Genomic DNA, 17859 nt, shown 5'->3' with positions numbered 1-17859 from the left:
GTAGTCTCCAACCCCCTGGAGTTATGGAGGTGGCCCCTTGCAAAGAACATGGAGCCTCACCCCCCTCCCTCTGGACTCACTCAGGCCAGGTGCTGTCCTGAAGGGGCCTCTGGAGTTCAGGGGGTTGCTGGGACGTCATTAACACATGTAAAACTGTAGTCCTAGAAATGTCATGCTTATTGCAGCAACAGAGACACAAGGCAATTAATAAAATATGCATGACAACCATGGTCTTTTAAAAGCTTGAAAAATATTAATAACAAAGTAAGATAACTGTGTCTGTACAGGTGGCTAATTGCTCTGTATCCCCCCCTCCGCCAAAACCTGATATAGCAGCCACAATGGGCAAAGCCCACTCGTGTTGGGTAGTTGGCAATATACTTCTAACAGCTTAAAAGTGTAGCCACCAGGCTCCCGCTGCGACTCTGCACTCAATATCAGAGGGATAAAAATCAATGAGTGCACGCTGTGAGTATGTTTAAAGAGCAAGCATCTTACCTGTGAGTTACCCTGCAGGTGTCAGAGCTATTTAAGAAGCAGAATCCTTTGAGGGCAGCTGTGCACCATGCCTGCCTTCTGAGGCTCCTAAGGAAGGGTGTGGTGACATGGTGAAGGTACAGATACCCGACAATATGAGCTCCCTAGAAAAATGCCCATGCCCATTTTCAAGCATCCGCGTCAGATCTGACACTTTTCTTTAAAAAAAATACATATCTTGATTTTGTGAGAGGAAAAGGTAATTTGTGCATGTTTTCTCTTGAGATGAACATCTCTTTCTGTGATTACATTTCTGATCATACTGGCAGGGATGAGTTATAAAATCAAGCCTTGGCAAAGCCAAAAGGTCTCGGCTTTACGAACCATTGCTTTTGCCAGTTGTTTTTAGCCATGGTGCACAGCCTCACTGATGCTGTGCAGCGTGACTTGTTTTGAAAAAACAAAAGAGAAAATAAATTCTTTGACGTGGCTTACAAAATGAAACAGGTGGTTTTTTTCTATTTCCTTATGGATATGAGTTTGATTAGTAAATAAAAAGAAACAAAAATGCGCAACAGTTTTTTTTTTTAAAGCAGGGGAGTAGAAGCACCACGGGGTGGGTGGAGGTTAACATGGGAAAACAGAAGCAACCTGGGAGGGGACACAAAAGTAAGAGGAGGATGGAGGGGATGAAAAGGCTACATGGAGGTTGGGGCAAAGAACACCGAGGGTGTCGCTAGTGAAAGCAGTGGGGAGAAGCGCACAAGTGAGCACAAGAGCGGGGCAGAAGAAGCACAGGGGCAAGAGAGAGCAACACATAGTGTAAGAGGAGAGATGTACACAAGAAAATGTCTTTCAAAACACATGTGCATTCATGGAGTGCTTAAAACAAAATAAAAAAGTAGTGCTTGAAAAGATCTCCTACACCTTTGCAACCACTGCAGCAAAATTGTAAAAGTCTGTAAATCTCCTTTGTAGAGATTCAAATGCGACAGACACTTCAATGAAGCATTGGCAGAAGACAGCAGAACCAGATTAGCCAGCTGCTAACATGAGCTCCAGCCAACAGCAAAAGATGCCTGCAGAAAACTCTATCTAGATGTTACAACAGAATATCAGAATATCGAGCACAACATTGACTCTGTCATTTCCCTAATTCTACGCAAGTACCCACTATACTCCCCCTAAAGATTAACCACTGGATTTTGGAGCTTGTTGCCATGTTAAAGGAAAACATGTTGCTGTTACAGTAAGGTACAGGATTCATATAGAACTATAAGAAAGATGCCACAAAAACATGTTAGCCAATTATTACTATAAAGATCTGTTAGACTTTTCATCCTTGGTGCGGTGTCCCCTAACGTTTTGCCTCTGTTTCCCAGGTTGTTGATGTGTGTTGGACTCTGATTTTGCTGTTTTTTTTACTCTGGGCACTTTACCACTGCCAACCAGTACTACAGTGCAAGTGCTCCTATACAAAATGTGTATGTAATTGGCTTATCCGTGATTGGCATATTTGATGTACTAGTAAGTCCCTAGTAAAGTGCACTACAGGTGCCCAGGGCCTATAAATCAAATGCTACTAGTGGGCCTGCAGCACCGGTTGTGCCTCCCACATAAGTAGCCTTGTAACCATGTCTCAGACCTGCCACTGCAGTGTCTGTGTGTGCAGTCTTAAACTGTAAATTCGACTTGGCAAGTGTACCCACTTGCCAAGCCTAAACCTTCCCTTTTCTTACATGTAAGGCACCCCTAAGGTAGGACCTAGGTAGCCCTAAGGGCAGGGTGTAGTGTATGATTAAGGTAGGACATGTAGGCTCTCATTACAACCTTGGCGGGTGGCAGACGCCGCCTGCCAAGATTGTACCGCTGAGCGGCCACCAATGCGGCTGCACTCCCTCCGGCCCCATTTTTACATCCCTGCTGGGCCGGTGGGCAGAAAAAGAGTTTCGGCCCGCCGGCCAAGCGGGGATTTCGGCCGCAACATGGGAGCCGGCGGTGTTGCGGCCATGTGACGGGTGCAGCTGCACCCGTCGCGCTTTTCACTGTCTGCTGTGCAGACAGTGAAAAGCAGTGTGGGGCTGTGCTTGGGGGTCCCTGCACTGCCCATGCCAAGTGCATGGGCAGTGCAGGGGCCCCCAGGGGCCCCGCGACTCCCCTTCCCGCCAGCAAAGACTTCTCTCTGCCAGCACCTGGGGTCTCTGGAGAGGCTCCTACCCTGCTAAGTGGTGCCCATCCAGTTCCTGGGACCCTGAAAGGGAAGCTGGCAGCCTTGGAGGAAGAAATCCACGCACTGACCGCCGTGCTGGGAAAAGATCAACACAACTCTGATCCGCGGCTGAAAAATCGACGCACCACCGGCTTTGCGGCTGAAAATCAACGCTCACCTGCAACGCGACCCGAAGATCGACGCCCGAGGATGGAGAAACTATGCACAGCATCACTGACGGAGGCTGGTGAAATCGCAACCAGCGTTGCATGATTTTCAGATTATCGTGCTGCTGGATTTCAGACGCAAACACCTCTGGGCGTTGAAAAACGATGCAAGGCCTGCCCGTACCCAAGAGTGCTGACTGGATCGACGCATTGCTCTCATGCGGAGAGAAGAAACGACACACCCCGACCCAATGAAAGGAGAAACGATGCAAGGTCTCGCTCATGAGTGAAATCGATGCATCGCAAGCCCTTTTTGACGCACACTCGCCCGTGCGGGGTTATTTTTGACGCACCCAAGGTACATTTTCACGCTAACAGTGTTAGTGTGTGTTTAAAATTTCAAGAAGACTCTTTTTGCATTTTTTGTGATAACAACTTGTGTATTGTGGATTTTTGTCGTTTTGGTCTTGTTTTGTTTAGATAAATATTTTCTATTTTTCTAAACCTGTGTTGTGTAATTTTGTACTGTGTTCATTAAGTTACTGTGTGTGTTGGTACAAATACTTTACACCTAGCACTCTGAAGTTAAACCTACTGCTCGTGCCCAGCTACCAAGGGGGTAAGCAGGGGTTAGCTGTGGTGATTCTCTTTTTTACCATGACTAGACTGAGGGTCCTTGCTTGGACAGGGGGTAACCTGACTGCCAACCAAAGACCCCATTTTAACAAGATCCTACTACGTCACAGTCATGATGAAGTGCCCAACACAATACACAAAGAAAAAGAGAATGGGAACTAGGCTGGGAGATGGTATGCAGCATAAAGATTCCAATGATCATCATTTAACATGAACTCTGTAGTGTAGTGTATTTGTACAGGCTGGATATCTGGAGACATGAAAGAACAAAAATACTAATGGGAAATCAACTTACAGAGAATTGTAATTCTTTTGCTCACCATATCTGAACACACATTACATACCAAAAGGTTGGGGGAGAGAGGGAAGCGTCTCAGGCATATTATAAGCTTCCCTGTTCATTTTGAAGCAAGTTCTATGATCCATGCTGTCACCCAAGAAAACTCATATTCCTGAAGGTAAATGCAAGCATGTTCATAACAAATAGACCGACGGCTCCTGTGCAAGGGCTGTCTTGCAAATGGAATTGTAATCTCAGATTCCACAACTGATAAAGATACACAAGGAGGTATATGGGAAGATAATTAGAAACAGAAATGTGTTTCAGCCAATGCACACCATATCTCAAGATGCATGGAATTGAACAGCCCAATGAACAGAATCTGTGCAATACAGATTTATAATACATGGAATTCTGTAATCCGTGATTAAACGTCAGTCTCTAATTTCTTTGTAAGCGGTGAGTTATGACGCATTGAGTCTCCGATTGTTAGAAATGGGGTCTTTCGTTGGCAGTCGGGTTACCCCCTGTCCAAGCAAGGACCCGCAATCAGGGTAAAGGAGAATCACACTCAGTTAACTCCTGCTCACCCCATTGGAAGCTTGGCACGAGCAGGCAAGCTTAACTTCAGAAGTAATGTGTAAAGTATTTGTAACAACACACACACTAATACAGTGAAAACACTACAAAATGGACACCACACCAGGTAAGACAAATAGATAATATTTATCTAAATCAAACAATACCAAAACAACAAGAATACAACATACACAAGTCAAGTTATGAATTTTGAAATGAATGAGATTCTTAAACAGTGAGAATGCTGTTGTTACACAAAGAACCTGGTTAGCGTCAAAAATAAAGCTGCACGGGCGAGCCTGCATCGGAAAAGGCAGCGATGCGTCAGTTCCTTCCTCGCAAGGGAGGCCATGCATGTTTTCTTCACCAGTCGGGTCAGCGATGCGTCGTTTTTTTCTACCCTCACAAGAGAGCAATGTGTCGATTTCCAGACGGGGCACCTCGGATCCACGCAGTCGGGTTGACTTTGACGCCGAGGGTAAATGCATGGAAAATCCTGTTGCAGGGTGTTAGAAAATCGTGCTGCGTGGGGTTTGCAGCCTCAAACGGGTGTTGCACGTCGTTTCTCCAGCCACAATGCATCAATCTCCCAGCTGAGATGCAGGTGGGCACTGATCCTAGCCCGAGGTGGGTGGGACATCATTTATCAGCCGCATTGCAGATGGTGCATCCTAAATTTTCCCGCATGGCATTCTGTGCATGAATTTTCAGCTCTTGTCTGACAACTTCACTTTTCAAGGGCCCAGGGACTGGATAGGGCACCACTTGGCAGGGCAGGAGTCTGAGCAGAGAGTCCAGATGCTAGCAGAGGAAGTTCTTGATGGCCCTGAGACTTCAAAACAGGAGGCAAGCTCATCTCAACCACTTTGCGAGTCTTCAGAAGCAGGAATGCACAACAATGTCCAGTCTTTGTCCCCTTTCACAGGCTGAAGCTGCAACTGCAGGATAGCCCAACAAAGCACAGTCACTGGCAGGGGAAGCACTTTTCCTCAGCTCTTCTCCCTGGCAGAGGTTCCTCTTGAATCCAGAAGTGATCTCATTTTCAGGGGTTTTGCGTCCAATACTTATACCCCCTTCTGCCTTTGAAGTAGGGCTACTTCAAAAGAAAGTCTCTGTTGTCCACAAGATCTTGCCTTCCCCAGGCCAGCTCCCAGACACACACCAGGGGGTTAGAGATTGCATTGTGGGATGGCAGCCACAGCCACAGCCTTCACTAAAAGATTAATTTTTTTAAATTGTGAGTTCAGAAACCCCAAATTCCAGATTTCTGTCTGCTCTCAAAGGGAAACTGCACTTTAAGGATCTTCAAAGGCAGCCCCCATTTAAAACTGTGAGAGATAGGCCTTTCAACACCCAAAACCAAATTTGGCAGGATTTCACTGTCAGGACATGTGAAAATACACAGGTACATGTCCTACCTTTAACATACAATGTACCCTGCCCCTGTGGCTACCTAGGGCGTACCTTAGGGGTGTCTTACATATATAAAAAGGGAAGGTTTAAGCTTGGCAACTGGGTACACTTGGAAAGTCGCATTGGCAGTTGAAAACTGCACACACAGACACTGCAGTGGCAGGTCTGAGCCATATTTACATGACTACTTATGTGGGTGGCACAACCAGGGCTGCAGGCCCACTAGTAGATTTACAGGCCCTGGGCACCTCTAGTGTACTGTACTAGGGACTAACTAGTAAATCAAATATGCCAATCATGGTAGTCAATTTACACATACATTTTACATAGGAGCACTTGCACTTTAGCACTGGTTAGCAGTGGTGAGGTGCCCAGATTATCAACAACAGCAAAAACAGAGTCCAGCACACATCAGCAACCTGGGAAGCAGAGGCAAAAAGTTAGGGGAGACCAAGGATGCCAAGTCTAACACCGATTATAAAGAAAAGACATCAGAATTCGACTATTGTCAGTTATTACAGTGGATTTCTGACATCACAATGCGTGCTGCCAGTACCAGCAGCCGAGGTAAAAGGTAGGTCGGGTCATGGAGCAAGACTGGAGCGGCTGTTTAAAGCAACAGAAAAGGGAACGTTTTGATTTCTTCTGCTCTATTTTAATAGCTTACAATGACAAGCAGGGAGAATATTATTTGTAGCACTCCTTTGATAGAGAAAATCTAGACTTTTTCTGCACATTCTGAGCTACTGCAGCTTTTCTTTTTTTTTTTTTTTTAAAGTGACATATAGAACAGTTTCTAATATCTGTTTGCAACAAATGTTTAACAAGTTTGTGATGTGCTTAATTTTTCACTAGTGGCTTTACTTTTCTTCATCATGTTTGTAAATGTGCCTACTCTTTCATAGAAAGAGCTATGCACCAAGGTTTTAAGTGATTTGTGGGACAGACATGACCGTGATATGGCATAAAATTCCCCCACCGTTATTGTAAGTCAACTCAGAGTTCCAAGACCTCATTAAGGAACTCAGCCTTCAGCCTTGTTATATAACTCCCTGGTAACTTGCAATATCTTTATATTATGCTGCGGGGGTACTTTACACATTATAAAATGTGCATATAGGAAGCAATTGCACCAAATGTAATGTGTAATGGCAAAGAGTATCTCTTGCTACCTTGGAGACTCCCATATAGCTACATTCCTTAACATAAGGAATTGCAGCAACAACCAAAGGCAAACATCGATGTGGAACCTAATTGGGTGCTGTCTGATCCAGCTGAAGGTAATTTCCAGATCCAGCCTGGTAAGTACACACTTGAGAATATCTGAAGCATATCCATGTAGTGCTGTATGCAGCAAAGCATTTGAAGTGGCAGACATTGTGGGGCTGATCACATTTCTATAGGAGGAAGAGTGTGAGAGGATACAATACATACTGGAGATGAAGCAGGTAGAAAGTAGATGGCAGACAAACTATATTCCTAAACTTCTTTTATTAAAGAGATTGCAAAACCACATGCATGTCACAGCTGTGGGTCAGGTGTATTCAGCATATTGACAGCAGATATCTGTTGTGTCTAGCAGTACTTTGTATCCATGAACTCTGTGCTTCATTTAAGTTTTGGATATTGCATCCATGAACTCTGTGCTTCATTTAAGTTTTGGATATTGCATATCATTTAGATCTCACCACACTGAGGTGGAGACTACACTCTGTCACTACACTGAGATGAATTTGGGCATAAGGGCTGTCCCAATCTTATTCCAGTGAATGAATATGGTGCTCTGCTTCAGCATAACCATATGTGTGCACATGCTGTATGTGAAGGAGTGTGAGTGCTAGCTTAGGCAGTTCTTTATTTTGTTCCTTTTGGGAACAAATCAGGGGAGTAGTGGTCTTAAGATCCCGATTTGTTGCCACATGAAAAAGGTTTTTTTGCAGCACCGGTTCCTTTTATGGAACATAGCTGCTTTTTAAAAAAGTTTCCACTTTGGGATGGCAAACACAGGAATTATGGTCTGCTGTTCCTAGGAGGCCACTATCCTAAGTTTGCAGCCAATAACAGGAGGTAGTAAATAGTTACCTGCCTAGCTAATATTCATTAATCAAGTCATTCTGCAACCCTAAGACTAAATATGTTGTGATACAACCTATTAGTACAAGTGGCATAGCAAAATCTGACACTGGTTGCAAATAGGTGATACACAATTTGCAGCCACTTTTTAGAACATTGGGCCTCTAAGATATTTAGGTGGATAGAACAATTTCAATCTGTTCATGAACTATGGCTGTGCAGATCCATAGTCTGCTGTGTATGTCCATGTGTGCAGCTTACATTCAATACCGGCATGGACCTTGATGAGATAGAGGTACATTTGTTAAGGCAAACAAGACATGTTTTTCCTGTTGAAGAAATGCATAATTTCCTTGTAAATGAGAGTTGAATCATTTCCAGGGACTAAAGTCCAGTTTGAAACAAACTAGCATGGAGTGAATGCAACAATCTAGTTATGTGCCAGTGGTGTGATATTTTTATAGTTGTCATGGATGGTAGATCATGTATATGTTTCTGCCCATATGCATAAACACACACATTAAAATTATTTTTCCCCCAATGCCACTCACCATTTGGAAGAAGTACTGGGAACAATAAACTGAATACTTCACACACATTTAAATCATAATAGATACATTTTATTGCTGTAGTTCAATATTATTCCTGTTAGCCAGGACTGTTGGGCTTGATTTGACAGCCGTCTCTATGAAGTGCTGTCTTGGTTGTAAGTGGAGTGTTCTAGCTGATTTTCTGTGTTGGATGTTTATGTGAGGAATACCTTTTATGCAACTAGTAACAGGCATAACCACTGTTAGAAATTGGGTTTCTGATTGACAGGAAAGAAGTATGCACTCTGATTAAGCAGAAACTACAACCTTAGTCAGGTTAAGTCAAAAATACAACCGAAATGGACCTGTGTTTGCCCCCTGGTAGCTTGGACTAGGGCAGTCAGGCTTAACTTAAAAGGCAATGTGTAAAGTATTTGTGCAACATTTCAAACAGTAAAACAGTGAAAACACCACACAAAAAGATTACACATGTGGTTTGGTAAATAGAATTCAATTTAATAAATAAAACAAGACCAAAAAATAGCTCTTAGAAATAAAAAGCCCCAACCGGGAATATCTGCAGCTCCGCATAGCTGGGGAGCAAGTAGGAGCATCTTTGAGGTCAGACACTCTGGCACGCTGAAAGCCGGGCCAAGCCCATGCTAGAAAGTTCAAGGCCCTGAGCCTTGTCGCCATCCTTTAGCAGGTCTCCAGTACCCTCGGGAGGCAGGTGAGCAGCAGGGGGGAAAAGAGCGACGCTCCCAGGCACCTGGTATCTAAAACATTGCCTGTTCACCTGCAACCCCCTGCCGTGGCCTCAACCCTGCTCGGTCCCACCCAACCCAGACCTGGACCCGGACATCGCCGGGGCAGCTCCGGGGTCTCACCACAACTAGGGCTGACCGCAGGGCTGGTGCAGGACTAGGCAGGCGCTGCATCCCAGCCCGTAGCTGCTCCTCGGTGCTTGGTCTCTGAACCCCGGCCCTCAGTATCCTGAAGAAGCCTGAGGAAGTGCAACCACAGGGCGGCGCGTGGAAGTGCGCCAGCTCAGCAAATAGCAACAGCAGAGAGCAGTGGAGCCAGAGCTCGAATCTAAACAGAGGAATCTACAGACAGTTCTCGTACAAACCACGGTCAATTTCAAACCCATCAGGAACAGAACGCAGTAAGAGGCAGTCCGGCTAACACCTGTTAGCATCAATAACGGAATCACTGCACATCAGCATCACAAGCTAGTGGTTTCTACACCTGCCTGTCCTCTAACAACACAAGGGATTTTCAAATAAAGTGGCGCCCAAAGCAGGTTGCGCCAGTCAGCAGTTGGAGTGTACCCTGGGGCAACTCATCACCTCGAGAAAAGAGCTAGCGAACACTTCCACTGCCACTGCCTACCCACAGCCACCCCCAATTGAAAGCCAACTGAATGCCCCCTCGAGCAGAATATCATACCGCTTGCAAAATAGCAACAGGCTGACCGATCAGGGAAAGGAGTATGAGATCAGGTAAAGCACGAAGTAATGCCACAAGTCAACGCACAAATCAAACAAAGAGGAAAAGGAAAAGAGAACCGGCTTCGGAAGGAGTAGCAGTAAAAAGGAGAGCAAACAGTGACTTGGATCACCCCACTCCATGCAGGAGACTCTCCCCAGCCAACGGATCAGGCAGGGGACTGGCTGAACAAATTACTAGCATGGAAGAAACAAACTGGGGAGAACCGGACCCTCAGAAAGTAGGGAGCCCTCCACCCAATCACCGCAAGATTACTGACTACTTCGCTGCTGTAATGACTCATGGTGCCAGAAAAAGGACTAGATCACTGGCACCAAGCAAACGATCCATAAGGGGTGGCCTGCCACCCATTTACGTTCTGCAAAGGCAAGGAAGCCTCGTAGAGAGTCCTAGAGTGAATTCTCCTGTCCCCGCCCCTCTTTCTCCAACAATAGTGATCATGAGAAAGCAGCCTTGGAAAGTAAACACCCCGTGCCCAGCCCAAGTCCCCCACACTCATGTACCAGGAGCATCTCCTACCCTCGGGCAAGAGAAAACTATAAGGATCGCCAGCCCAGATCCTGCCAAGTACCACCGGACATCCAGCTCAGTAAACCAATCGATTCTGACCTATAAGAGGAGGCGATATGTGGGCTGCAAACCTAAACTCAATGCAAGCAACGGTTATGGCTCTGCAGTTTCACTCAAATAAAATGGATATCCAAGTAGACTTGTTAAATACAATGGCTGTATTTGTCTCCGGCATCGACAGCAAGCTGGAAGAGTTAAACGTTTTAAAAACAAGGGCGCAAGCTAAACAAGCTAATGACTTTACTATCTGCTCCTGCAAGGAGGTGGTAGACAAATTGTCTCAACTGCCGCTAATCCTAGAAGGAATACTAAAACAAATTGTCTCTGTCTGGAATGAGGAACAGACACATACTACTCCCCTTGCCACCATGCTAGCATCTGTCCTGTTTGTGCAAAAACAAGAGGAGAGGCTCTGCCCCCCCAAAACAGCCTCACTGTCAGCCATAAGAGAGAAAGGAATTCTGGCAGAAAGCAATGCTTCAGTAAGCCTCAGTATGGAACTTATGGAGAATCATTGTTCGTCGCAAGCTACCACCAAGCGTGGGAACTCTGAGAAACCCTTAACCTGGGTTCTGTCGGAAAGAGAATGAAAACGGGCAAGAAAAGGAAGGAGATCTGCATGATCGCTCCAATTATCCATCTTAAAAACCAGTGAAATCATCCCAAATGAACAAAGCCAGGAGCACATTGCACCAAGTGGAAGGCATAACAGAGATATCTCTGTTCCAGCAAATACTAGCACTGACACAGAAGCAGGAGTAAATACCTCCTCTGGCTCAATAGGTGCTGTCCAGCCAATAAATTCTACTTTGAGGCCCCCGGCCGCACTTGGCAAAGATACAGAGATTTGTACAAGTCCCAAAAGGGCCCAGCAGAGCACAAAGCTAAAAAACCACTATGCTTGGACAATTCAGACAACCATCACAGGTAATTTCAAGTAGTAAGAGGAATGGCCATGGCACAAGGTTGGGTGAATTGGGCTACATGGAACATAACATCCATGCAGAGCAAATCCAGGCCTCTCAAACAGGTAAACAAAATGACAAACCAAATTACCAGCTGCTCTGGATTACGGAATTCACCTCAAGGTCCCCCACAGATGTTCTCAATCGTTCTACTATTTTAAGACTCATAAAAGCACTCCCTGACCTACAGCACGTGGCCTAGAATGACATTGCTGCAATCAAATTTGTTCAAGCAAGAGGCAGCCAACACACGGACCCAACGCTTATTATCTTTGCAGAGCCAGTCCTACCCAAACAGATTATGGAGAGAAGGGACCTTTTGAAAGCCTGGGGTATTGAGGATGTCATCTATAAAGGTGAACGATATTCACCCCCACTACAAGACTATCAACATCTGGAAATGCCCATAGTCATGTGGTCCGTCTTGCGTGAAGCATACACAGCCATCCCTTACAGTAGAGTCTCTGAAGAAACGATTAGTGAGAAAGGACCGCCCAAGTCCCCGCTGAAAGTTCAAATATGGAGAGAAGAAGGCAGGAAAAGACTGGTCCTAGGTCAGAGATCCCACCATGAAAGGGAATGGGTAGTGTTGGCTTCCCCTCCAGGAGCGATGGGTAACAGCTGAATAGCTGAAGACCCATCACCACAAGGCACACTGAACACCTGCTTGTGAAACATAGGTGGCCTGCGGACAAAGATGGAGGATCCAGCTGTAACAAAGTTTTTTAGCACCTTTGATATTATACTCCTACAGGAATCCTGGGCAATGGAATCAATACCATTAGTAGGATTTATAGAATATCTCAGTCCAGTCTCAAAAATTAAAAGGCCTGGTCGGCCGAAGGGAGGCCTAGCGCTATATATTAGCACGCGCATCGAAGCAAAGATCTCAGACCACAAGAAGGAAGATCTCCCCTTTCAACTAGTCAGGCTTGATGGTTGGGGAAAGAATATACAGGAACCCAAAAAACAAAACAGTTGAAGCAAATGAGGTATTAAACAAACTGATAAGGATGAAAAGTATGGTGCAATCGGCATATTTGCTAATTTCGGGTGATTCCAACCTCAACTTCATCCACAATCCTGGTGAAGATCACACCCAAACAGTAGCAACAGTGCCCGTACAAACCCTCCCAATAAAAAATAGGAAAGAGAAGATAGGTGAGAGTTTTATATGCACCTGTGAAGCGGAAGACCTTTTTGCACTAAATGGTCAAAAGTCGCCTGGCATCCCACCAGCGTGGTCAAGATCCTCTGGGAAAACAGTCTCCCACCTTGACTACACACTGGTAACTCCCCCCCTGTATACATTAGTGAGTGACTTCAGCATCTTGGACCGCTTGGAAAGTGATCACAAGCCACAGGTAATCGGGATTCGTTCATCACCATATAAACCAGAGAAACCGGTAGCCTTGGAAGGGGTGATTGGCACCGAAAACCTAAAACTACTTAAATGGCCATCCGACACCACTGAAAGCCAAGCAGAAGGGGCTTTACTAAGGCTAGAATCAATGGCGACGAGTGGGGCAAATTTGACAGCGGTCTGGGAGAACTTTGCCGCCAACCTTATTGATAAAGACTCCTTAAGAAACACAAGAAAGGGAGCACAATTGAACCATCAAAAACGTTTACAGCTACCTCAGCCAGTCTGTAGAAGAAAAGCAGCTGTAGGTAAACTACTAAGGAAAATGCGTAAATACCTAGACAATGGATCACTACTGGCGGCCCTGCGAGAGCAAAGGAAACTTCTAAAAGGGGAACTGTGGTCCTTTAAAAAACATCAGCAGGAGACGCTTTGGGCCAAACTTCACTTTGAGTCTAAAACATCTGACCCCAAAAGATTCTGGAAAATTATTAATACAATGGATAAGAGCCCAAAGGCAGCTAATAATGCAAACATTTCAGAGGAAGCATGGGTGGGCCATTTAAAGTCACATCTAAAGGAGTCGGCCACCGAAAATGAGCCGCAAACCCAGGGTTTTTTGAAAAACCAGGAACCCGATGTTGCAGAAAGTTTGAAGATCTCAGCACCAGAATTAATAAAAATCATTGGGAAGTCGCAAACTGATTGTGCACCAGGACCAAACGGTTTACCGCAGGCACTGTTTAAACAGGAAACAGAAAGATGGGCCAAGTTCCTGGCTGCAATGTTCAACTGTGTGCTCACAGCAGGAATTGTCCTGGCAACCTGGAGAGGCTCAATAATTCACCCATTCTACAAAGGAGGGAACGCGGCTTCTCCAAGTCATTACAGACTTTGCTCTCCTAGATGTCGACCTCAAGTATTTCTCATCTTGTGTGTTAAACCACTTAGAGACCTAGATTACAGATGAAAACATTCTGCCTTTAAATCAAAGCGGTTTCACCAAACATCAAGGAGCTCTAACAAACCTCATGGCACTCGGACATATTATCAACAGAGCAAAAGCAACTAGGACTCCCACCTATTTGTGTTTTGTTAACTTTAAAGCCGCCTTTGATTGTGTCCCTCGTGGCAAACTGTGGGCTAAACTGCAGCTTTGGGGGCTACCAGTCTCTATTTTAAATGCTATCTATATGATTTACTGTGATACATGGGTGAAGGCAATACTAGGGGGAGGCTCACATCTATCCAGGGCGGTTAAAACAACAGTTGGTGTTAAACAAGGCGGTGTATTGGCCCCAACACTCTTTAATCTGTATATAGCGGATCTGTCTGCCAAGTTAAATGCTGAATCATCCCATTCCCCCTCTCTGGGCAGCCAGCAACTATCTAATATGCTATATGCTGATGACCTTTTACTAATTGGCAACACCAGAATAGGTATGCAAAAACTGCTAAACAATTTAGAAGAGTTTGCAAGGATAAATGAATTAGAAATAAACCATAACAAATCTAAAATGATTACGATAAACCACAGACCAACCAGCCAGCGTAAATGGTACCTGAATGGAAAGACGTTGGAGGAAGTAAGCTCCTATAGATATCTAGGAGTCGTGGTTGATGCCTGGTGCAATTATGCGCTACAAAAAGAAGCAATAAAACAGAAGGCGCAGACACTTGCTTACACCTTTTGCAAGCTCTGAAATTCAATCTGTGGCCATGCCCTGAACCCTTTAACAGCCATAATGAGAGCAAAATTATTGCCAACCCTCTCCTATGGGGCTGAAATAAAGAGGGGGCTGGAGGTAGTTCTCCTGGAGACGCTTCTGATAAAGATTTATAAGCGTGTCTTTCGGTTACCAAGGCATGCCTCTGCAGCCCAGGTCAGACTAGAATTCATGTTGGTTAAGCAGTCACTGGCTCGTCCTGTGGCATTCATCAAATGCTGTTACAAACTGAGTTGCGCCCAAAAAGGGTCTTTAGCCAATCTAGTCTGGCAGGAACTTACTTAAAGAGGGAATAGCAACTACAAAAGGTATCTGAAAAAGAGTATAAGGCTCTTGAACCTAGGTGAGGTATGGGTCCAGTCGCTTCCCACGCCAGCCTTTAACAAAGCAGTTAACAAGTCAAGTAAACTACAAAGCTGGTTAGAAGACAGGAAGTCTCTGACTGAAAGGTAGCATGGCTGTTTGATTCTTAACTCTTATAAAACTCTCAAAGAATCATCACTTATGGCTGCTCCGTACTCACGGAACATTAAGCAACACTTTCTAAGGCTCAGACTGGGTGAAGTTCATACGCTAGACCTCCTGCCAAAATGGAAGAAGGGGCCACGAGTTGGCGTGCGTGAGTGCCGCCTTTGTCATCTGGCGGTAGAAAACCTGGTGCATGTGGTCTGCATTTGTCCAGCCCTGGCTGTTGAAAGAAAATGCTTACTGAAAAAAAGAACTAAATAGCCTAGGGATTAGATCCTGTAGACAAGCACTAACTGAAGCATTCAATCTACAAAACACCATATTGAATATTAGATTGGTTAAATTTTTGGAATTTGTTTCCGGTAAAATAACATCTGCGAAACAAGCCTGTGATAGGTAAGGCACAAATAGAGACAAAATCCATCTACCTTGAGTAACCACATCAAAGATAGGAAGGTCTTTTGGTAATATCGCTGGTCACACAGCCACACCGCTATGAAGTCTTGCACCAGCAACCGGTTTCAAGTAGGAGCAAATCAAATTTGTAGAATGTATCTAACTCTTCCCAATTTTATAATTTTATGTAATACATATGTTTTAGTGCATTAATATTGTTCTGTTAAATTATATGTTGAAGGAATACTTTTATGGTTTTTATTAACTAATAAAATGAACATTCTCTCTGGTCGTGCAGGACCAGTACAAAGTCAAAAGTTCAGGCCGACCACGATGGAGCACGGGACAGCTACAGGCACCCCATTGAGCCTGCTAAACCAACCTGAATACTTGTTGCATTGAAAATGCGTGGATCAGGCTGAAGCTATGCAGCAGTGGTGACTATGTGTTCATCGTTCCCACGCAGTAGCGAAGATGCATGAAATGTATCCACACAACAGCAGCAATGTGACGGTCCAAGATTCTGCAGTTCCTAAACTGATGTGCAGAGGTCAATATATGTTGTAGAGGCGATACATAGACTTCGATTCATGCAAGGGGGCTGAGGGGCTTTTTCTGATCCATGCAGTAGGGGCGATGCACCCGTACCAATCCAGACATGTGTCAACTATGCATAATTTCAACTCCAGCAAACATCTTAATTCCACTTCCAAGGGTCAAGGACCAGGGTTGCTCCATTTGTTAGGGGTGACTCACATATGGCAGAGTCCTGATGTAGATGTAGGTGGGTTGGAAGTTTTTTATTTCACTGAGACTTCAAGCAGGAGACCATTCAGCTGCCCCTTGGAGTCACTCTGGGTTCTGGGTTGGAGAGATGCAAGTACAGTCCTTCTCACTCCCAGGCAAGAAGGCAGCAGGTCAGCACCGCAAAGCAGAAGTCCAGCAGAGTGCCAGTCTTTGTAGCAACACTGCAGTCCTTCTTCCTGGCAGAGTATCCACAGGTCCAGAAGTGTACTTTCTTGGAGGTGACATAGGTCCCGTACTTACACCCACTTTACCTTTGAAGTGGGGGAAACTTCAAAGACAGGTCTTTGAAGGGCACAGAGGTCCTGCCCTTTCTGCCCCGGCTCCAGACTCACTACAGGGGGCTATGCAGCCCTTTCTTTGTGGACAGGACACAGCATATTCTTGTGTAAATGTGAAGCCGTGCCTGGCTCCTCCATCCTATCCTGCCCAGGATAGCTCATCAGGATATGGATGGCCCATCATGTCACACCTAAGCTACCATTGTGTGTGGCTATTTAGGGTGAATCCAAAAAGCCCAGACAAATGATCAAAGACAAGTAGCAGGCACCAAATGACTAAAGTAAGAAAGGGCAAATTTCTAAAAGTGGCATTTTCTAAATTAAACTTTAAAACCTAACTTCACCATAAGTTGTGATTTTAAATTGTGATTCCAGAGTCACCATACTCAAAAAACGTATATGTTCCAAAATGTGAATTACACTTATAAAATGTAATAAGGTAATCCTAGTGTTATCCTATGGAGAGCTAAGCCTTGCTGTAGTGAAAAATGACTTTGGGAGTTTTTCCTACCAGTACATGTAAAACTTATAAGTGCATTTCCAGTCTTTTAAATGCATTGCATCCTGCTCTCTGGGTTGTCCAGGGCATACCTTAGGAGGTGACTTATATGTATAAAAAGGTAAGGATAGGGCTGGCAATCGGGTTATTTTGTCAGGTCAACAAGGCTGTGTAACCTGCACATACAGGCTCTGCAATGGCAGGCCTGGGTCATGGTGAGGGGAATACTTAAGTGGATGGCAAAATCAGTGCTATAGGCCCACACATAGCATTTCATTTACAGGCCCTGGGCACATGTAGTGCACTGTACTAGGGACTTACAGTCAATTAGGGATAAGCCAATATTATTATATTTAGGGGAGACAGCACAAGCACATTAGCACTGGTTAGCAGTGGTAAAGTGCACAGAGTCTTAAAGCCAGCAAAAATGAGGTCAGAAAAGTGGAGGAGGTATGTAAAATGTTGGGGTGGGGGAGACCATTCTAAGGCAGTCAGGTGAAACAACCACAAACAACAAAATATTGTTGACAAATGTTTCCACAACAATCCAGAACAGCTTAGATATTGTAGGTACATGGCTATGAAGGGGAATACCTGTATGACCCAAGATTAATCACAGAAAAAACTTCCAAAAGAATATCTTTAAAAAATAGATCCTATATATCTAACACGTATCAGAATAGATGTATGATATCAGGTTAATAATCTGTTGTATGCATGAAAGAAAACAAAAACAAACATTTTAAAATGCTCTCTAAATTTGAAAGACTTTGGAATTAGAAGCTAAAAATTAACTTTGTTCATTTGCTTTTTTCATGGGAGAAGCACACGTACACCTAACAGAATCAAGTGGGGGCAGTTGGTGGCATTAACAGAAGTACTGGTCGGTGCCTACCAAAATACAGCATGAATT

The 17859-nt window shown here is 44.7% G+C and overlaps 1 protein-coding gene across 1 annotated transcript in view; it reads right to left on the bottom strand.

Moving 5' to 3' along the window:
• ADAMTS20 (ADAM metallopeptidase with thrombospondin type 1 motif 20) overlaps positions 1–17859 on the bottom strand; it is a 1292194-nt gene that overhangs the window by 1150430 nt on the left and 123905 nt on the right. Inside the window, exons 4-5 of the mRNA XM_069228834.1 lie at positions 17686–17700; positions 17052–17079 (exon numbers count right to left, since the gene is read on the bottom strand). Of these exons, the coding sequence (XP_069084935.1) occupies positions 17052–17079; positions 17686–17700 (43 nt within the window). The remainder of the gene's footprint in view (positions 1–17051; positions 17080–17685; positions 17701–17859) is intronic.

Source organism: Pleurodeles waltl, chromosome 4_1 (assembly GCF_031143425.1).
Source record: "Pleurodeles waltl isolate 20211129_DDA chromosome 4_1, aPleWal1.hap1.20221129, whole genome shotgun sequence".
Classification (NCBI taxonomy): Eukaryota; Metazoa; Chordata; class Amphibia; order Caudata; family Salamandridae; genus Pleurodeles; species Pleurodeles waltl.
The sequence above is the reverse complement of the archived record's forward strand: the minus strand, read 5'-3'. Positions and strand labels throughout refer to the sequence as shown.